Consider the following 23071-nt stretch of genomic DNA (forward strand, 5'->3'; position numbering starts at 1 on the left):
CTGTACCTGAAAGGGTTTTTTTCTTCCCTCTCAAAGTACTGTGTGAATTGAGTTTTCACAGAGAAGAGAGGTGACAGACCAAAGACCAAGGCTGCTGCATCAGAATTACTTCTCTAAGACGGAGGAGGAAGTCAGTGCGATTAATTTTTGGCATGGTTAGTATCAGGGATTAAATATAAGAGCTTGCTGCTTCTAACTAGAGAAAGATTTAATTTTTTTTTTAAGAGGCTGTACCTGTCCTTCACAATTCTTTCAGCATACTTCATGTTTGGGAGGAGTCTGGATGTAGCTTAGGAAAAAACCAAGAGTAGTCACAGAGGGTTCTAAAGCCTCTGTCGCAAGGTAACCTCGTGGTTTCAGGCACTTACCACCTCCAAGCTTTGGCTCTGCTGAAACAGGTACTGTCTTGAGCTGAATATTCACGTTACTTAGTGTGGTGAGAGTTGGTAAGAGAATTCACTTGAAGATGTGGGGGTAGGTACAGAGGCCTTGTTAAAGGAACATTAATGAGGCTCCCTGGCAGTTACACACCAGAGCCTTTCCCCTTGACTCACCACACAGCCACACCATGTTCCTTTCCAGTTCACCCCTAGGGTTCCCTTAGCAGAGCCCACACCGTCTCGTTCCACCAAGCACTGTATTTCTCATGCAGGAACAACTCGAGATGGTCCCTCTGAGGAGCACCCCTGGGCTTTTCCACCCTCACGCTCCCCCCTTCCCCCTGATGCCAGTCTCCACCTCTTCAGTCTTCTCCTGCCTCCCCTCTCTGTGTCCATCCACATCACCACTCACCAGCCTTCATCTCCTTATCCTAAAGGGCGGCTCCCACCTAGAGCCCAGTCTGTTTCCCTCTGCAGCTTGCAGGCTGAGCCACCTGGAAGAGAAGTGTTCCTCCCCCGCCCCTTTGCCTCCTCCCTCAGTTACACAGGCACTTCTTTGTGCCAATTGGTGTCCCATTAGACTCAGAGGAACCGTTTGCACAGTTTAAACACGAGCCAAGTAGGCTATGTGGAGGAAGGTTTTGCTCTAAGATACTGGTAGTTGGTGCAAATACTGCTATTGAAAAAAAAGAGGCCTGTGATTAATTGTAAACAAAAGTGTATTTTTTTCCCAATGAAATCTTCAATTTGATGCCACAGTAATAAAAATGAAGATTCTATACAAGAAACTGCACTATTAAACATATTCTCCAGTTGTTAAGATACCCAATGACGGTGGGTATTTTAAGTAATCTCTGCCCAAATCACATCACCGTCAGATTTTTTTTCACCAAGAACATGACCACTTTACACTTTCAGTGCATTGCTGGTTACAAATACTTATTAGTTCATAGTTGGAGCACATTGGCAAGTTCCAGACAATAATTAGCATGAGCATAGTGTTTCTTAAAGGCTGATGTTCACAAAACAATCTTAACCCAAGCTGTATATTATTACATCTGGTATAGAGAAATTACTTTATTGTAGTCCCGTGCTTCAGTGTCATCATTCTAGGAATGCATTTAAGACAGGATACCTAGAGCAGTTAACCTTTCAAATACTTAAAGCTTGTTCTTACCTCTGCTGAAAATGAATGAATGAACGGGCCAGGATTCAGAAGTAGACAGATAACTGCCATTAAAATCAAAGATTGAACAGCTTTATACCTAAAGCACTTATAAATTAAAGATTCAACAGGTAAGTATTGAGCATGTATTCAGATGTATTATGGACACCCAATTCTGCATAGTTACAAACACAGATGTAAATCTGAAAGATACAAGGGTGCAGAGCAAAGGTGGTAGAGTGGTCATGCTTTGTGGAGTGCCAGGATCAGGTGATGTTTATTTACTCATGACTTGATTCTTAACAGTGACTCATAGATGCTACTAGAAAAAAAGAATAGTAACACACTGCAGCTCACTTAGGAACAGCTAGGAATGAGCTGGAAGATACCTCCCAGGCTCCCATTTGAGCAATATTGCACAATCCTGAACAATCCAGCTTCTGTCTTAAAATTCAGGTCTAGCTCTGGCTAGCTCAGGGCTGTAGCTAAATGTGGAGGGACAGTAAAGAGGCAAGACTTTCCATAACTATTAATTGTTTCTCATGTCATGCAACAGATTCCTACACTACGCAAACTTCCTTTTCAACTGCTTGGACACGTCTGCTATTCAATATTTTTTAAAAATTCAGTTTTCGTACTATAGCTTACTCCACAAAGTCCTTGCTTTTCACTATTTGCTACAGCTTAATTTGGGTTAAAGGTTTCCACAGCAGTTTTTGAAACAGATGCTGGTATTGCTGCTAAACCATGTAGATGACTTTAAGAAACAATATTATAAAATTCTTGGCTCCCCATACAATGACTTAATGAAAAACATTGAACTAAAACATTCAAGACATAAGCATGAGGTAAACAATGTGTAAACAGAATCTGATTTGTCTCATATTACACCCTATCCATTCTAGAATAAAATTCTAATTTTCCACAGTTAAAAATTATTTAATGTGCAAATTCTGCCATGCCAAGGTATTAGTAAACTTCAATCTCACAGTTCAGTTTATTCTTAACAGCAGCTTGGACTTGGACACATTACTTGCAGTAGTGGTGATTCTTCATGAAACTACTTGGGAAAAAAAATCCTCTGCAGGTATTTCACAAGTGAGCAGTGTTTTTCACAGAAATGGAAGATGTTCCCTCAGCTGATGTGATGGCACAGTGAACACTTTCATCCTGTTCAAGATCTGACAAAGTGCACAGAACAGTCAAGCATGCAGAGTTCTTGTTTCCATAGCACATCACTGAACACCAGAAGGACTTCTGGCCTCTGCCTAATCATTCAGTGGCACGTTCCTTTTCTGAGAAGCCCTGCCATGAGCTACTGACTGAAGGGCAGGGCTGAAAGAACCATTAACAAAATCTGAGTAGAGAAATATCTTTTTAAAAAGGTGCAGACTGCTTTATCAAATGTCTTAGGCCACCTCTAGTGGCAGGCATCGATATTCTCTTCTGCTGGTGGAGAAGTTACGAATCATTTGTATGAGAAATTTTCTTCCACAGTAAAGTTTTTAAGTTATTAAGTATTAAAGAATGCTCCATTTCCATCTGACTTGCTGTGACTTTAAGGGCAATGCACAAGTACAGTTGTTTCTCTAGTTCTTCATGGATATCTGCAGGAGCACCACGAAGCAGATAGTCTTTAAGGAGCTGACAAGCTTTTGCTAAGTTTGGCTGAATTACTTCAGTGGTACATCTCATTTTGCTTTGGTCACATAGTGTTCTACAGTCTGTACCATAAATGCAGTCCAAATCTGAGTCACACTGACGATCTTTAATTATTTCCTTCAAATTCATTTCTGGCACTATTTTTCTCATGTCCATCATTTTCAAATCATATTTATCATTATATCCCAAGTTTTTGGCACTTGTATCACACATAAGAAAGTTTCCGTAAGGTCCGTGGAAAATATCTTCCACAAATTCTAAAAGCCCTATAGCTATTTTTGCCTTTCTTGGCCATGATGGAGTGAACCACTGGTCCATGCTTCTTCTGAAGCCAGAGGGAATGAGCAGTTCTATAATCCACGGAAGGCTGATTCCATAGAGAGAGGTATATTCAACTCGTTCGGTCACATAGAGATCCCCACAAAACCCCATCAGCTTGGGAGTGTGCTCTTTATCCTGCAAGATCACCATTAACAGAAACTCTTCTAGCTGCAGGAGTGCCCATGCAGATTTTGCCTCTGGCAAAGAGACTCTTCCATCTTTGTTTCCATCAGCAAAAGACAGGATGAGATTAACCAGTTCTGAAAGATTTCCTTGTTCACCCAGTTTTGCCTAAAAGCAACAAACAAACAAAAAAATTATACTTAATTAACTACTCCCAATCCATCTGTCACTCTGCCTCCTGTTACTTTCCTTCTATGAATAATACAAACAACTGGTTTTCATTGGTTATGGAGGTAACAGGACCTGCCATCAGGTGCCTGCAGAGATCCTTTTGGTTCTGTTTTCATTGGCACTGAGCATACAATCCTCTGAAAGTACTACCTTTCTTTGCACTTCAAAATGCAAATATTAAAATCATTGTTCTTGTTTGGCTCAGTCTTAAGGAAAATTGTATCAAGTAGCTTGTTCAATATTCTGTAAGAAAAAGTATGCAGAATTCAAGAGTTTATATCAGGTTTAGTTTTCAGCTGATTAAACCTTACAAAAGTAGAGGAATAATATTATCAACTACATTTTGTCCAATTATTAAGGGTACCAAGACAAAACTGAGTACAGATTCCATAATTTCCCTGAAAGGCTTTATTTTGTTATTTGATGTAACCACCTCCATTGTAGGACTACAGAGAAAGAAGCCAATGCTGGAACCAGAACTGTTCTGTTTTCAACCAGGCAGATCACCTTTTTCCAAATTTTGCTAAAATCTACCCTAGCACACCTGCTGCTCACCTTTGTTAGAGACAAAGCTGCTGTAATGCATGACAACTGACATCAGCCTTATATCATGTTTTCTGTACCAATACTAGCAACATCTATAGACATACAAGATGAATGCCAGCTTCCATCATTTAAAGAGTAAGGAAAACCCCTGGTAATTAGTTACTTCGAACTTGAAGCTAAGCACCTCTGGGAAGAACTATTTTTGTGCTGATTATTTTTCTAGCATACCCTTGAACAAGGCTCATACAGCAGGGTATTCTCTCCAGCTTCAAGAAAACAGGCCTTTCTGTCAAAATTCAATAATTAAGAATATACTTACTTTAAAAAGACCATATACCATTTCTTTGAATTTCTCAACAGTGGTTCCTCTTGTTGGTTTATCAAATAGGACTATTTCCTTCCTTGGTTCTGGGTCAGTACCAAAGTCACGTTGAGTAGCTTCTTCCATTTGGCATTTTATAACACTTTGCAGATTTCCCCAGATTCCTAAATAGATCTATGCAGAAAAAGAGGGGAAAAGGTATGAAGCACTGTAGAAGTCCATCTGATGACCACCTGTCCTCCAACCACTGCTTCAAGAGCCAAATAGCAACACAGATCAGAAACTGAATCCTGTGTGCAGACAATGAGTATGGCAATTTGGACAACGGCAGCTTCAAAGACAACACACTGCTGCAGGAACTCAGAGACACCGCAGTGCCAAAACACAGACGCCTTCCCAAACAACAGACTGGCATCACTGCCACCTTAGCACGGCTTGTAACGAGGCTGCTGCCTCTTTCCGTGATGCAGGATAGCAGAGAAGCAGTGTGCTGTACAAAGGATGCACGTTCTGGCAAACTGTGGAAGGATTCAGTATATATTATACATGATTTCAAAATATATGTCATATAAAATAACCATATACCCCTCTGCATACAGGACTAATTTATATTATTGTCTATAGGTGCATATTATATATATTAATTTGTGTTAGAGTATATCTTCTCTGTATAGGTATATGTATACACACACGCTCTGCCTGTCGCAGCAAATAAAGTTTGAAATAATCTGTATTAAACAGGTTCAACTTGCTGACACTAAGGTCTACCTGATGTTCCAGACAATGACATTTCAGTGGGAAATTATAAAACTAGGTTGGATGAGTAAAGTAAAGCCTTACCTGGTTATTGGGCTTTGTTGACAAACATTTTCCAAAATACAATGTTTCTTTAGCACAAAGACTGCTACATGCTGACCCATCAATAACACCAGTCCTGTATTTATCACACTGAAACAAACAGGGAGAAAAATATTTAACAAATTGCCTAAGAAAGGAGGCAACAACTCTTCCAAAACCTGAGTCTTGAAAGAAAAACCTAAGAAAAAATTTAATAACCCTATGCCAAAATAATGTTAAGAGACACAACTGGTTTTATCTGTAACTGAAGCTGTAATCTTACTTCAGCATGATGGAATATGAGAATTTGATGAAATCACATGTGGCACTGACTGAATTAGTCAAACACTTCAGAAAGCTCTGCTAAATATACTCACTATTATTTTCCTACAGTCATGTCCTCTGCACAGTTCCGTGTAGGTGGAGTACTGGACATACATAATCCAGCTGCCAATAAACACTACCAGCCAGGAGATGAAGAGATACTTGATCCGCACATACGACAGACGGACCTAGAGCACACACAGAGAAAATGTTGTTTGTAACCACTGAGCAGCAGCAAACATCATTTACTAGTCCATCTTTAAGGAATTTGACTTCCACAGTGATAAGAGAGGCAGACTGCATTATATGGAACATTTGCTTCTTTCAGTGAACAAAACTGACAGGGGAGGTAAGTGGAAGGAAAATTGGGATATAAATAAAGAAAATGTGTCAGACCCTCCCAGGGCAAGCCAGACTGCAGGAACCAATTTGATCAAAACCATAAACTCCCAGAGCTCAATTAAGCGCATTTCTCTAGTTACCTATGTTCCACTCATGGTAAATCAAATCCAACGGACTAGGCATTTGGTCAAAAAATAATCTATGTGTATGTGTAAATATGTAAGATAGAGATACAATTAGCAGGGTGGATATCAGGGTCAAGTTCCATGTGCTGAAGTCTCCCACACCTTCCTTGAAATGACACCATTAATTAAGCAAATAAAATTCTTCTCTACTAGTCCCCCCTTCACCTTCCCACAACTGCATGCACAACTTTCCTGTTGTTTCTGTGGCCTCACATACAGAGTTTTCATGGGGGCAGAAGCAAAAACTATTTATAAATTAAGAACTGAGGGAGAACTGTCTTAACAAAGTAGGAGGGATGTTTTGATCTTTTCCTTCCTTCTTTTTTCTCCTCCTCAGAGTCTGGTGTGCTAACAGGTTGATTTTCATACATCAGGATCAGAAACCAATTAGAAGATCAGGATCAGCTTTAGCAGCAGGATATAAGGAAAGTGCATGAGAGCAGCTATATTTGGTCAGTATGAGATTTGTTTCTATCAGCATCCTGATCTTCAGCAGTAGCTATAAAAGATACCGTTGAAGACAGATAACATATATTATACATACCAAGTGTGCTCCCAGTTTCCTCTAGAAGAACTTGCTAAGCCAGATGTGATATTCTATATTTAGTAAATCTCAAATCATTTCTCTTTCACAAATTACCTGATTCCCTTAAAAATCCACATAAGATTTTAGCATCCACAATAAACTTTAGCAATTAATTCACATGCTACTACCCACTACTGAGGTCAGGGACTGGACTTTATTTTGCTGAAGTCTGATTCATATTAGCTTTGTTCGAGACCCCCTGGTTCATGTAGTGGAAGAGAAGAGTGAACAATTTCTGTCCCCATCTGACATGATTTTGTCGGCCTCTGTAACATTCCTCCCTGTAATGTCATCTCTTTTCCAAATTGACAGGTCCTAACTTGATGGTTCATCATAGAGAAATTATTCCATGTGTCTGGAAAATTTTCCAAGAAAGGTAATAATGATGAGCAGTTTTGCCGTCACATACATACACAGAACTGCAGCAGATGCAAATAAGCAATTTTTTTAAATACTAATAAATTACTGCAGTCTTTCTGGTTATTAAAAATGTAACAAACAACCAGCATGCATTATACCCTTTCTCTTGGAAACAAAAAATCCGTAAAAAGTCAGTTTCAAAAGACGCAAAGGTGATTCCAATCCATAAAGCTGTGGTCCAGCCAGCCACCTGCCTCAGCTGTGCATCCCTGTTCCTTCACACACACTCACTTGACAATCTTAAAACTACCTGGTTATAAAAAGAGAGAGCTACAATTAACTTTTTATTCCAGTGATTTTTTTTTTAGAGATAGGTTTTATAATTTGGCGGGGGGGGGGGGGGGGGGGGGTGTTAGGGTATTTCTAATAACCCTGTTATGTAGCAGAACATGAAGCACAGAAAACCACTGGTAAAATCTGGGGAAGATCAACAGAAATAAAAGTAACAATGTAAAAACTGCTTGGGAACCGAAGCTTTTGAGACAACAAACCCTTTTTCCTCTGTGTTTCTTGCAGAATTGTTCCATGAACCTTTATAACACACTTTAAACCAAAGTGCTGTTTAATGAAGTTGTGTATTATTGTATCCATTCAGTACAACCTCAGAGAGCGGCAGCGACCTGCACGTCCCAGGACCACTGCAGAACACTGACCATGCTCACAGGGCAGATACTGTGTACGTTGTCCTCCTCCTCAGGCAGAAAGAGAATGTATTTGAGACTGAAAATCCTCCCCAAATGCCATCTGACTGCATCATGTATTTGGCAGGAAGTTCCAGAGAAGCTAGATTTATTTTGAGCTCAGCACTGTGCCAGTGGAGTCGTGCAGCTTTTGACTTGCAAAAGCTGCCCAGCCAGTTCAGAGCATGGACAACAGCATCTCTCTGTTTACAGACAACCAAGGTTCCACTCTGGTTCAAAGGGAATTACTTCTCTAATAAGGACTTCCTCATCATGTTCAACAAAAGGCCTGGTCATTGTTTGATTTCTTCCCACACATTCCCCTACCAAGTTTTCATTTTCTCCCCAGAATGGGTGTGTGAGCACAGACACACTTAGCTCCCTTCAGCTGGCACATGCACAGGCTGTCCTAATGCGGGGACAGGGCTTTACGGAGCTGGTCTGGTACACGGGTGATGCACCCTGAACACAAGGACTTACATCAACTGCAGATCACTGGAACACGCTTCTGAGCAAGGAGTCCCAGACAACATTCACGGAACACATATAGATGGACTCCATTTGAAACTGTGACCAACTGCCAGGAAACTTGTCATAAGAACACTTTTAGGCAACAGAATGACTGAGAGTTCCAAAATTATCAAAAAAAGGAAGAAAGTGTTCAAAACAAGGAAACAGTTTCTTTTTTCAACTCTACTCTTCCATCAAGACTTAAAGATGAGCCAGAGAATGCAAGAATGAGAGAAGCTCTTGCAGTGCTTGATGTTACAGATTCAACTTCTTCCATCACTTGCATATTCTGCTAAGTCATGTGCACTGAATAATAATTAGACATTCATCCCCTGAAATAGATCTGGAAAACCACTTCTGGCAAAACACAAGCCTGGATGCACTCCAAAGCATATGGAGAGTAGTGAATCAACATGCAACAGAACTTGACAGATTTTTGGTGAGTGTACTTTTTATTTAAAGCACTTTTATGGTTAAAGAGTATGAAAGTGTTTCTTTGTTTAATAGCACAGAGAGCTTAATTCTGGAAAGTATTACACATACCCATAGCATAGTAATCTCCAAATCAGAGTTGCTCACTCCATTTGTCTTACACGCTTGCAATAGAAAAGGACAGATGAAAAAAGTAGGCCAATCATGTTAGCAGTTCTGTTTTGTTCTCTGTTCAGGTTGATTTGTCTATCACAGGAGGCATTTCAGGTGGGCTGACATAATGTCTGAGAGCATTAGCCCACACTGTTTTGGATGCCATGAACAGGGCACATTCACATCCTTAAAAGCAGACAGTGCATACTTATGACTATACCAGGGTCTTGAATTATTTTGTGTCCTGAGTAACCAAAGCGAGGGGACAGAGCTGAGTTATCTTTTGAAATAAAATAACGACCAAGATGGAAAATGGGACATCTCTCCTTACATGTTAAACAGAGCAGAAGGGATTAAAATCTTAGAGCAAAGAGATTATTTAGGAAATTTCTGCTATGTGGGGCTTTAAACTTATCCTTTGGCCCTTCAAAGACAGTCTCTTGTACATTACTGAAGTCCATGAGGCACCTTTAAAGAGTCTATAAATTTGGTCCAGAATCTATAAAGTCAAACTTCCACACATGCAAGTGCTCTTTACATGATTATTGTCATAAGCAATCCTGCTGGTTAGTCCTCAGCCTCACAATACAAATGGTAACTTCAGCTGTCAGAAAGAACTTCAGGGCAATGTCCCTTAAATTTGGGACACTAACTCTCCTTTGTCAAACAAAATCCCAGTGTTAATTACCCAACTGTAAAATCCTATAAATACAATTAAGTTATTTTTTGTGGTCTTTAGTGGTGTTTAAAAGTTTTTTCATGTTTTAGGGTATTTTTGTTGCTTTGTTTACTATTATTACATGATTTACAGTCTAAACAATGGCAAAGGTTTGCACTTCAGAGTTTCTATTCTTCATAGTGACAGGACTTTAGCATTTACTCAGGGAGGCCCTAACACTAAGTTTTGGGCTGAGCTAAGATCGCTAGGAGTGTGCCCTGCGCCTTTTACATGAGCTGACACATGGCAGGACATCTTTTTAAAGCTTTTTAAGATTACCTGTGGGTCTCGAATTCTGCACAAAAGCTAAAGCATGCGTGAAGTAAGGACAGTTGCCATAGAATATGTTGCAACCTAGCAGAAAAGCTGAAACAAGTATAAAGATCTGTCTGACAGAACCTGATGTTCTGGCAATTCATTTCACAACATAATGTTCAAGAAGTCTGGAGCACCAGCCAGCAAAAGCTGGAATCCACTCAGTGATAACCTTCCACTGTACAAACATCTCTCCTGGTGTGCTACTTGGAGTGCTGCATAGAAACACTGCACAAGTCTTTCCACCTTGCTCACAGCCCTCAGTGAGCTAAGCCTACCACTTACTGAGAGAGCATTGGCTTCTTTGGAGACAAATCTCAATAAAGCACTCAGCAATTAGTGTCGTTAAATCATGACTACATTTGTCACGTACCAACAGTAACATGGAGCGACAAGAGAAGTCGATATATTGATAGTTGCTGCCATTCTATGGATGCATCAAATATCAACATACATTCACTTACAGAAAAATATGTTTATGTTGCCACTATTAGATCTCCTAAAACAAGTCCATAGAATATGCAAAATCAGCTCTCAGTATAAGAAAGCACAATTAATTTTTTTTTTTTCTGCAATGGAAAAACATTTAACTTCTCTGGCTTTTCTATTAAGTAATTTTGCGGTCTTCTTATTTCTTAGCAGAATTTAAAGTACCACATTTTCATTGGAAGGCCGTACATTTTGAGCAGAGCAGAGAAGAATGTTATCAGATACTGCCGCATGATGATGAGAAGGAGACTATCAAGGCAAAGAAGGCAAACGATTTGGAGACTCCTCATTTGAAAGGTAGTGTATAGATTATGAATTCATTCTTATTTGTATTGAAGGCTTTATGCCATGGGAATACAAATATTGTAGAAGCGTCTACTTCAGTAAATAGATCTAGAGTAATCTTTTTTGGTTTAAAACCCAAGCGATATGGACCCAGAGATGCAGATACATACCATGAAACAAATACTAAAGAGGGTAAAATTATATCTGTATGCTTCTCGTTAATCATTACACCCCACTCCAGGTACTCCCAGAAAGAGAAATCTAAACATCCAAGATTGTAAAAATGCACCAATATGAAGTTTAAAAATGTTTACTCCAATGATCACTAAGCATATCAACAGATGACAAACACATAAGCAGCATATATAAGAAAAGTAAACATTATTATCGCCTCCAACTCAACAAATGCCCACCTTTGTTACAATCTAGTTAAAATGTAATCCGGCTGATAAGGGGGAAACCCAGGGGATAAACCATCAAGCTACCGCAACAGCTCGACCGACTGACTAACATTTCACCGCAGAACTTCCTACGACACAACGGCCACAGTACTTCTAATCAAAACATCTTTACTCCGCTAACTGAAGTAATACAAACGCGTACCTGCATGTAGAAACACAAACGTGTGTCTATGAACATATAAGGAAATGGACGGAGCGGCGAAGCGCCCGACATTAATTTTTTAGAAGACGCGCAAAGAAGGGCAGGAGTTCCTCCCGCGAGCGGCGGTCCGTGCGCTGTCAGGACGGCCGCCGGCAGCACGGGCCGTCGGTGTAAGGCAGGGGCGCGGGGCACGGCGCGGGGCTCCGGGTGCCGCAGGTGCCGTGCCGCCAGCCCGGGGAGCCGCGGCCCGCCCGCCTCGAACAGGTCCTGCGCCGGCCGCTCCGCGGAGCGCGCTGCGCCCGGAGGCGGCGGGAGAGGCCCGATCCCACCGGCGAGAGGCACCGCGGCCCCGAGGCCGCCGCCACCTGCTCCCGTGCCCGGCGCCGCCGCCTCCCGCCGGCCGAGCGGCGGCGCGGCGCAGCCAGAGCCGCGGCCGCCGCCGGCGTGAGGGGAACGGCGGCCGCGCCGGGCCGGGGGAAGCGGCGAGAGCCCTGCGGGGGGCGCCCGCTCCGGAGGGAACTTCGCGGGGAGGGACGGGCGCCGGCACCGGCCCCTGGCCGGCCTACCTGCGCGGAGTGGGGCTTCCTCAGCCAGGCCCCCGGGAAGAGCCGCCTCGCCATGGCAATCACACATCCCCGCAGCGGGCGGCGGTCGGAGGCGGAGCGGTGAGGAGCGCTCCCCCGCCTGTCGCCGCGGCCGCGCCGCCGGCTCCGCTCGGCTCGGCGGGCAAGAGCCGCCTCGGGCACCGGCGGCCGCCGAGAGACGGCGGCTGTCAGCGGGCAGGACGGGCGGCTGCCGCCTCAGCCGCCGCTCACGCCGCCGCCTGGGAGGGCGAAGGCAGCAGCTGTGGGGAGCGAGGCGGGGCTGAGGCGAGGCGAGCCCCGCCCGCCCCGAGCCCCTGGGGCTGTCCCAGTCCCGTTTCCCGCTCTAGGGCCGCCCGGAGCCCGTGGAGCCGACAGCCGCCTCCGAGTTCCCCTCCCGTCTGCCAAAAAGGGCTCGGGGCGCTGTCTGGGGACAATTATGGAGAAGTCGGTTGATAAATAACGCGTGTCGTTGATTGCGAACAGGCTCCTGTCATTTACCGAGCAGGGTATTAAAAACAGCTGCGGGCTCCTTACAGTCTTAAAAAAAAAAAAACCAACCCAAACAACCGAAAAAACCCCTACAAATCCCCAAAAAGGAGTCGTTCCTCCAAAATAAGGAAGGAGCCTTTGCCTGGACCCGTATTAAGACAGATGAGCAAATTTTTTACCATGAGGGTGGTGAGAACAACCTGAATAGCTTGCCCGGAGAAGCTGGGATGCCCCAGTTGAAGGCCAGGTTGGACAATGCTTCGAGCAACCTGGTCTGTTGGGAGTTGTCCTTGCCCATGGCAGGAGGGTTGGAACAAGATGATCTTTTAGGTTCCTTTTAACACCAGCCATTCTGTAATTCTACATTAGTGCCATAAAGTGGGGAAAAGTTCTTCACCAGAGGCTCTTTCAAGCCCTTCATCATGCACTATGGGAAGCCTCAGTCCAATTGAAATTCGTGGGAACACTATTAAGTTCAAGTAAAATCATTCTTTCTTTTGCAAGGCTGTTTTTTGTCCAGCCTTCTTGTGTTTATGACTTGATTGTGACTTCTTTTAATGCAGTGTGTTAGCAGAGTCAAAGCCAGAAGCTGGGAGTCTCCAGTCCTGATGAATTTTGTCTATGAAACTTCAGGCATAAAGATTATGCCAAGGTGTTGGGATAAAAATGAGATGAACATAGCATGTTATGGCTTTGGGTGTTCAGTGCACTTACCAAAGAACGCTGCTTTGATGAAAAGACGAGTCACAAAATACTACTGTAAGGACAAGCTGCTACTCTTTGGCAGGGCCTAATCTTAAGGAAAGATGGTATGTGTGGAAACCAAGTGTTAGGAGCTCACAAAAAATTTAGAGATCTATGCTTGAAGGTTGAAGAACAGTCTGTGACTGATTTTTGAATAATATAATCACTGCCAGAGTCACCCTGAAGTATAAATCTGAAAATTAATTAGTAAGATTTGGCACTCCTGTAAAAGCAATTCTGGCTTTAGTAACAGCCAGGGAATCTCACAGGGTTTTCTTCTCTTCCTCTTCAGCAGGCCCAGATGGCTGCGCTTTCTGCATCACCTCCCTCTACAGTTCAGTAGTTTGCACAAGTTTAGCTGAGTTATGGGCATGCAACAGAACAGCAACACAAGGGGCCACAGAGCAAAACATTTTAACATTTTGCTGAATAATCTCAACCCCTTACTTCATCCAATGTTCTATGCCAACTCTTGAAATGACAGGCTGGGAGTAATTGTGAAATCTTGGTGTCCCATATGGCTGGCAAGGATCTAAATGTTTCATTCCTGTTACATCTAGATCCAAACAGTTCCTGGCATATGTTCATTAAGGGATATATTTTTCACTTAGTACATGAGATCTTCATCATCTGTGAGAACAGGTGCTTTATTCCAGTACTGAACTGTTTAGTTTTTCTTCAAGTACTCTTTATGCCCAGGCTTTGCTAAATGCTAAAATATAAGGCTATTTCTGCCTTTTCCAGTTACCTGTTAAATTCCTGGTTGAGCCTCAGTAGAGGAAACTCCCATGAAAAGCGAGGCCACATAAACCAGAACAGTAACAGGAATCATGTAACATGCACTGACTTGGTATTCACAGGATGTGGAAACCCAAGGGAATAGTCTAAAGACTGGGGAGCAGAGGCAGAAAAACCACAAAGGTAGAACATAAGTCATATTGATGTATTATTTACTGTACAGTCTTTCCATTCACACGTTTTCATTCTGCAGTTCACACATCAGCCATTTTTGTAGGCCCATGCCAAAGCTTTGGTTTATCTTAATGTCCAAGCAGTAGAAGTTACGCTGATTTATTGCTACCTATTAATTCTTAAGTTTCCTATCCAGCTATAACAACACTGCATGTAGTTATTCTAGTGGTGCAGGGTTTTTGTATAAGCTACAAATCGACTGCTAGTTGTACAATGCAGTGTTGGTCACTCACAATGTCAAAAGGTAAATGTGGTTTTATAATACCTTCTTACATTCGCCTGCAGTTCCATGACAATTTGGAGCTTATTACATATTAAGCATAACTCAGAAGAAACCAAAAATGGCTGCAAAGACTGAAGCATCCAAGAATTTCGGACATACAAGGAATGAATAGATGAGACAAATGAAAATACTGAAAAGCTACAGAGAAGAATCTGAATTCTTTAAGATACTCAGTGTAATGTGCACCTTTAAATTGTACTAAATAATTTTATCCAATTTCTTTGGAAGGCAAGTCTCTGTAACTTGAGCAAGTAATACAGGTTTTAACATCGCATGAAACATAAACATTAACTTATTGCAGTGGTGCTGCACTTGCTTCTTTCAGTTATTTGAAGCAGCTGCACCCACATACTGATTTAACTCAAATGCTGTCATAAGAGACTCTGTGGGAAATCCTCAGGGTTCACCCACTCTCCCAACCATCGTATTATATGCAGGGAGCCTCTGGCTAATGTTAATTATCACAAGACTTCTCTTTCTCACAGCAGCTTTACCAACTTCCAGTCTGCCTAGTATGGCTTCCTAGATTAATGCCCTTTTCCTCTGGATATGCCTAAGAAATATTCTATGATCCTGAGTAGCTGCTGCAGTTTTAAAGTATTACAGCACCAGTGGAATGTAATGCCCTAGCATTTGCCATTGCCCGGGTTTGTAGCTAAATTTAGTAAGTGTGTTTACACAACATATAATATGGTAATGATTTAAAATGAAATTACCCACAATTCCTAAAATAAAGTGTAGAAAAACTTAGAGGTTTCTCTCTTTTTGTTCTGCTCAGTTATCTGCTTGCTCACATATGTCTGGGAATCTGGTTTTATACAGACTACTTTCTTAGGCCTGTCTTTGTAGATGAAAATGAAGATCTAGGGACCCATCTAACCATGATATCTAAACTTTCCCTCACGTTCCCTTCAGAGAGAGATACTGTTTCCTTCTCCTTTGCAAATTTCTGTGAACTATGACTTACTCAGTGTGTTAGCTTTAATTTTATACTAATAAATTATTTCCTATTATTTCCTAATCAGATTCTTCTAAATGCTAATGCTTCTGTTGCATGAGTAGGTGGAGCCATCTCTAACCCAGAAAGCAGACACAGCCTGTTAAGGATTCCCTTGTGGCTTTACTTGGTATAAACAAATCATTAATCTATTTGAGGAAACGGACTCTTCCAGCCAACAGGTTTCATTTCTAAGGCTCTGTTTACATGGTCACTTTATTTTCACATAAATCCATCCTGCTGCTGAAGCAGATGGTGTCATCTTCTCTTGCTGTTGGCGCCTACCTTCTCCCTTGGGTTGGCACAATCATTTCTGTTGTTGTATAAAGGACTAGATCAATGATCTGAACTAAAAACCAATCTTGAAACTTTTTTCCTCTGGGATAGGTTAGAGGCATTCCAACTCCTTTCATCAGTGGTCTGGACTTACATGGGAGCAAAAGAACTGTTCATAACCACTGAAACCTTTATCTTATTTAAACACATATCCTTGTAAAAGATCACGTTTTACTGTCAGATAAATTATATAAATGTATGGGACTCATTTGTAGCTCTTGACTGAGATTAGATACAACCGCTATTATTAGACGTGCAGAGATACTGATTAATTTAAATAAAAGTCTGCTTTGACAGACATGATGTTTACTCTTTTATTTTGGTATATCTTTTTTAGAATTCAAAATTTATAAAAACATTACAGTAAATAGGTCTTAATAACATAACATATCTAGCGTCAATAGGTCTTCAAAAGTCCAGAATAGAAAGCTTTACATGTTGTATAATGTATACAATCCTGTATACATTAGAGGACTAAGAAAACTCCAGAAATATTGTGTCAGAAGAAAAGATTCAAAGGTAGTCAATTGTTAGCAAATGCTAAACAACAGTTTGCCTTTATGGTTGCATTGTTTCAAAGTCTACAAAGACAACACAGTTCTGATTCAATCAACCAATAAAATTAGGTTTCCTTTGTACATATTTGTGCTTTCAAGTCTACTTCCTCTATTAATTGCTGGAGTTACGAGGTTCAAGAGTTTTACCCAAGATTAATTGAGATTATATGTTAAAATGCAGGGTCAGAGTACACTTGCTAGTACTAATCTATTTCTGGTTTAGAAAGCCTTTTATAACTTTCAACGTGGTTATTTTACTTAATGTTAGTCTTAATTCCTATTCATAGACTTTCAAATAAGCAGCCTAGTTGGCATTTTCTTCATGCCCTCCTCCCATTTCCCAAAATTTCTCCCCCTGAATTAACACTTGCACCTTCCTGCTTACTTTATAAGGTAGCTCAGAGAGCTAGGAAATCCAAGTCCTAGCCCACACTCTTTAAAAAATCCTCTTAGGTTCTAAATGGTAGATTCCAGTACTGAAGCTGGTACATACTGATATGAGAAGGTCAAGGTGAGAAGGAGAAGAGCAGAATTCCATTCAGAAAGAAGATGCTAATTTTTACCTCCTAAGGAAGTATAGCATTGGAACGAGTCACCGAGCAGGGTAGTACATCTGTCAACATGTGGTGCTGTGCTGGCTTGAAGGCAAAACCAGCGAGAGACTCCAAGTCAGAAAAAACAATTTAATAGGAGAGGAAAAAAAAAAAAAAAGTAAAATAAAATAAAACACATGCAATGGTACAAAAGATCACTGACAGAGTCAGAATACAACCTGAAACCGTGGTGGTGGCAGTCCAGATGAAGTGGTCTTGTTGAAGCAGTGTTCTTGCAGAAAGGTCTGGTAGCTCTTGTCCTCTGGGAATCCAGTGGGTAAGGCTGCCTGTGCTGTCCCAAGGCCCCGATTATATCCAGGTGGGAATGCTTGGCTCTTCCCCCTGGGCGGAGCATCTCACAATGGACTGATATCATTTTATCAGTTTTGCAATGGGTCCTTGATTGCCTATTAAACAGAGATAGCTCCTGGGGAGAGTTATCTATGAGTCATGCAGGACGGTATTGATGGGCCATTAACAGAAGATAGTCTGGAGGGAGGGGGCACGGGAAACAGTGGTGCACAACAACATTTCATGTAGATGGTGATAGAATACATACTTTGGGCACATTTTACATTGTAACCTAGGACATAATCCACCCCTTATTCTATGACCATCTACATTATACCTAAATTAATACATTCTTACAGCTAGATAGATAAATATACACATGCTTATACATACACATATACAGAATGAAACCCTACACTCAGTTCTCACTTAAAATTAGGTCTCCCTGTGGTACACAACGGGTTTCCCCATCTTTCTGCATTACCCACCAAGTGGAACCAGGTCCTTGAGCAAAAACAATCCCACGGATGGGTCTGCCTTTGCTTGATGTGGGATTAATCCAAACAGTTTTTCCTAAGATGCCTTTCATGTGTACCACAGGGACTTTATCTCCATCCACTGTGTGCAAGGGTTCAGACTGGGCAGGACCAGCTCGATTGATTGACCCTCGAGTGTTGACCATCCAGGTGGCCTTTGCTAAGTTCAGTTCCCAATTTTTGAAAGTCCCCCCACCAAGCGCCTTCAGGGTAGTCTTAAGTAACCCATTGCACCGTTCAACTTTCCCGGCAGCTGGTGCATGATAAGGGATGTGATATATCCATTCAATGCCATGTTCTCTAGCCCAGGTGTTTATAAGGCCGTTCTTGAAATGGGTCCCATTGTCTGACTCGATTCTCTCAGGAGTGCCATGTCTCCACAAGACCTGCTTTTCAAGGCCTAAGATAGTATTCTGAGCAGTAGCATGAGGTACAGGGTAGGTCTCCAACCATCCAGTGGTGGCTTCCACCATAGTTAGCACATAGCGCTTGCCTTGGCGGGTTTGGGGAAGGGTGATGTAGTCAATCTGCCAGGCTTCCCCATACCTGTACTTCAACTATCGTCCACCGTACCACAGAGGCTTTACCCGCTTGGCCTGTTTGATTGCAGCGCAGGTCTCACAGTTGTGGATGACCTGTGAGATGTTGTCCATAGTAAGGTCCACCCCTCGGTCACGGGCCCATCGGTATGTTGCATCTCTCCCCTGATGACCAGACGCATCATGGGCCCAACGGGCTAAGAATACTTCTCCCTTGTGTTGCCAGTCTAGATCCACCTGTGATACTTTCACCTTGGCGGCTTTGTCCACCTGCTCGTTGTTGTGATGCTCTTCATTAGCCTGACTCTTGGACACATGTGCATCCACGTGTCGAACCTTAACGGTCAGCTTCTCTACTCGGGCGGCGATGTCTTGCCAAATCTCAGCAGCCCAGATGGGTTTCCCTCTGCGCTGCCAATTGGCCTTTTTCCAGCGGTTCAGCCATCCCCACAGAGCATTAGCTACCATCCACGAGTCGGTGTAGAGATAGAGTCTTGGCCACTTCTCTCGTTCGGCAATATCTAAAGCTAACTGGATGGCTTTAAGTTCTGCAATTTGACTTGATCCACCTTGTCCTTCAGTAGCTTGTGCAACTCGTCGTGTGGGGCTCCATACTGCAGCCTTCCATTTCCGGTTAGCGCCTACAATTCGGCAGGAACCGTCAGTGAAAAGGGCATATTGTCTTTCAGTCTCCGGTAGCTCGTTATATGGTGGGGCTTCCTCGGCACGTGTCACTTGTTCTTCCTCTTCTTCAAAAGATAATCCAAAAGTCTCACCTTCAGGCCAGTTAGTTATAATTTCCAGAATCCCAGGGCGATTCGGGTTTCCAATACGGGCGCGCTGTGTGATGAGGGCAATCCATTTGCTCCATGTGGTGTCAGTGGCATGATGCGTGGAAGGAACCTTTCCCTTGAACATCCATCCCAGCACTGGTAGTCGAGGTGCCAAAAGCAGCTGCGTTTCAGTGCCAATTACTTCTGAGGCAGCTTGAAGTCCTTCATAGGCGGCTAAGATTTCCTTCTCTGTGGGAGTGTAGTTGGCTTCAGATCCTCTGTAGCTTCGGCTCCAGAATCCCAGTGGTCGGCCCCGAGTCTCCCCAGGCACCTTCTGCTAAAGACTCCAAGACAGGCCATTGTTCCCGGCTGCTGAGTAGAGCACGTTCTTCACCTCTGGTCCCGTCCTCACTGGGCCAAGGGCTACCGCATGAGCGATCTCCTGCTTGATCTGGGCAAAGGCTTGCTGCTGTTCAGGGCCCCAGTGGAAATCGTTCTTCTTGCGGGTGACCAGGTAGAGAGGGCTTACAATCTGGCTGTACTCAGGAATGTGCATCCTCCAGAAACCTATGGCGCCTAGGAAAGCTTGTGTCTCCTTCTTGCTGGTCGGTAGGGACATGGCGATGATCTTATTGATGACCTCAGTGGGAATCTGCCGCCGTCCATCTTGCCACTTTACTCCCAGGAACTGGATTTCTTGGGCCGGTCCCTTCACTTTACTTCGCTTAATGGCAAAACCAGCTTTCAGCAGAATCTGGATGATCTTTTCTCCTTTCTCAAAGACTTCCCCTGCTGTGTTCCCCCATACAATGATGTCATCAATGTACTGTAAATGTTCAGGAGCCTCACCTTTTTCCAGTGCAGTCTGGATCAGTCCATGGCAGATGGTGGGGCTGTGTTTCCACCCCTGGGGCAGTCGGTTCCAGGTGTACTGTACGCCCTTCCAGGTGAAGGCAAACTGGGCCCTGCACTCTGCTGCCAAAGGAATGGAGAAGAAGGCATTGGCAATATCAATGGTCGCATACCACTTTGCTGCCTTGGACTCTAGCTCGTACTGAAGCTCTAACATGTCTGGCACAGCAGCACTTAGTGGTGGGGTGACTTCATTCAGAGCACGGTAATCCACAGTCAGTCTCCATTCTCCACTGGACTTACGCACTGGCCATATAGGGCTGTTGAAAGGTGAACGAGCCTTGCTGACCACCCCTTGGCTCTCCAGTTTCCGAATCATCTCATGGATAGGAGTCACAGAGTCTCTGTCGGTGCGGTATTGCCGTCGGTGTACTGTTGTTGTGGCGATTGGTACCTGTTGTTCTTCAACTCTTAGTAGTCCCACAGCACAGGAGTCATCTGAGAGACCAGGCAAGGTACTCAGTTGTCTGATGTCTTCTGTCTCTACAGCAGCTATCCCAAAAGCCCAGCGATATCCTTTTGGATCTTTGAAGTATCCATTTCTGAGGTAGTCTATGCCAAGGATGCATGGGGCCTCTGGGCCAGTCACGATGGGGTGTTTTTGCCACCCATTCCCGGTTAAACTCACTTCGGCCTCCAATACAGTCAGCTGCTGGGACCCTCCTGTCACTCCAGAAATAGAAATGGATTCTGTTCCTACATACCTTGATGGCATCAGGGTACATTGGGCACCAGTGTCAACCAAAGCCGTATATTTTTGTGGGTCAGATGTGCCAGGCCATCGGATCCACACAGTCCAATAGATCCGATTGTCCCTTTCCTCTACCTGGCTAGAGGCAGGGCCCCCCTATTCCTGGTCATGGTACACGTTGCTTTCTTCCTGTAAATATGTTCCTGAGGTCCCTTCAAGTGGATCAGTCATATCATTCTTCTTATACTGTCTGGGGTTCTGTGCCTTTGAGACTGGAGCAGTGTTGGCTCTAGATGAGCTCTTCATGGTAGGTGTCTCTCTCTTCAGTTCACGTACCCGGGCTGCTAAGGAGGAGGTGGGTTTTCCATCCCAATTCCTCATGTCTTCTCCATGTTCCCGAAGAAAAGACCAGAGGTTACCCCGTGGAGTGTATCCTCTCTCCCTGGCTGGTGGGTACCTGCTCCTAATGGCAGAGACTCTTGTTGGTTCTGGCGAGATGTGGTAAATTTCTTCCTTAAGTTCCTTTTTCAGTTTCTGATGGCCCTCTTCAATCAAGCTCCGGACTTGCTCAGCCAGCCTTGTTTCCACGGATGAGACATGGGTACGAAATGGGGCGGTGACAGTATCCTCGTAAATTCTTAGTTTATTGACCAAGACGCCCACCTTGTCCTCACCTTCCCTCCATTGCAGCGTTGCCAGGTAACGGGAGTACATCTCTGGTCCAAGCCGTGCAAATCTCAACCACATCTGCGATGTGCACTGGACATCATCTGGGCTTTTAGGAAATCTCTCGTCTTCTGAGAAAATGATCTCTAGCACAGCCAATTCCCTCAGGCATCGGGTACCTTGTTCCATTGTGCTCCATTTTCCTTGGTGCACCTGGAGGTCTTCTTTACAAAGGTATCTGTCCCTCACACTTGTTAGCAGTCGCCGCCAGAGGCTGAGAGTTTGTTGGGTTCTCCCGATCCCCTGGTCAATGACCACATCCCGAGACAGCGATCCCAGTTGCCTGGCCTCACTTCCATCCAGAATGGTGTCATTGGCTGCAGCGTCCCAGATGCGGAGCAGCCAGGTCAGGATGGACTCGTTTGTCTGGCGGGTGAATTCCCTCCGCAGGTCACGCAGTTCACCCAGGGATAGAGAGCGGGTGATGATCTCTGGCTCTGTCTCTTCTGCTGAGTGTGAAGGTCCTGCCACATCCTCATCAGTCATTATGCGGACTGATTTGCTCTTTGATTTCTTCTTCTGAACAGGGGCAACTGCCACTGGTTTAGGTTGTTCTGCTTCGGTGACAGTTTGTGTGGAGATGCTGATGGCACCTTTGGTTTCTTTCTCCTCTGTGACAGCTTGTGTAGACACTGACACTGTTGCTTTGTTTTTGGTTCCTTTCTTCTCTGTGATGGTCTGAGTAGATGCAGAAACTGTTGCTTTGTTTTTGGTTCTTTTCTCTTCTGTGATGGTCTGAGTAGATGCAGAAACTGTTGCCTTGTTTTTGGTTCTTTTCTCTTCTGTGACAGTCTGCATAGATGCGGTTCCTGTTTCCTCTATGACAGTTTGTGTAGACACGGATGCCGTTGTTTTGCATTTGTTTCTTTTTCCCTCCTCCTCAAGGAGACGCTGCACCACCCCATGTAGTGTTTGATTTCTAAACATGGTGAGCATGGTGCAGGCCGTGCAGAGAAGGCAAAGCAGAACTAACAACAATATTATGCTGTCCTTGGCACCTAGAGAGAACTCAATACTTTTGAAAACTGCTGTGCCATACCTAAAAGACTGGAAAAAATCATTCTTTACCCCTCCCCACAGGGGCTGGGTGCGATTATTGAGAGCCCAGATGTAGCATTCTGGACCAGGACAAGAACACAAAATAGAGTATATATTCCGAATGATGCTCATTGCCTCAGAGGTTATCATACAATAAACATAATAGACCAATACAGCAATTCTGGTACCATACCCTGGTCTACACATGAGCATTAAGACCGGCAAATACTGCCCCATGTGCGGGAAAATGTAGAGAGCTAGGTATAAGATATATGAAAGCATGTTGAGCATCATAGCGGACAGCTGTTTCTTTTTTCCTCACTACAAAATTGTAATTCTGACTTCTCTCAGTACCTCCTGCCCCACGTTGGGCGCCAAAAT

The 23071-nt window shown here is 43.5% G+C and overlaps 1 protein-coding gene across 2 annotated transcripts; it reads right to left on the bottom strand.

Annotated features, from left to right (window-relative positions):
* Positions 1–380: 380 nt before the first annotated feature.
* On the bottom strand, positions 381–12322 carry DIPK1A (divergent protein kinase domain 1A). Of its 2 annotated transcripts, none has more exons than XM_058421698.1 (5): positions 11630–11761; positions 5965–6099; positions 5591–5698; positions 4748–4924; positions 381–3819 (listed from the first exon to the last, which is right to left on the bottom strand). In XM_058421698.1, the coding sequence occupies exons 1-5, from the start codon at positions 11699–11701 to the stop codon at positions 3007–3009; spliced, it is 1305 nt and encodes a 434-aa protein (XP_058277681.1). In that variant the 5' UTR covers positions 11702–11761; the 3' UTR covers positions 381–3006. The 2 variants fall into 2 exon arrangements, with proteins under 2 accessions (XP_058277681.1, XP_039928526.1); XM_040072592.2 differs by lacking the exon at positions 11630–11761 and adding an exon at positions 12196–12322 and having other exon boundaries at positions 382–3819.
* Positions 12323–23071: the final 10749 nt, after the last annotated feature.

Source organism: Hirundo rustica, chromosome 9 (genome assembly GCF_015227805.2).
Source record: "Hirundo rustica isolate bHirRus1 chromosome 9, bHirRus1.pri.v3, whole genome shotgun sequence".
In the NCBI taxonomy this organism is placed as follows: Eukaryota; Metazoa; Chordata; class Aves; order Passeriformes; family Hirundinidae; genus Hirundo; species Hirundo rustica.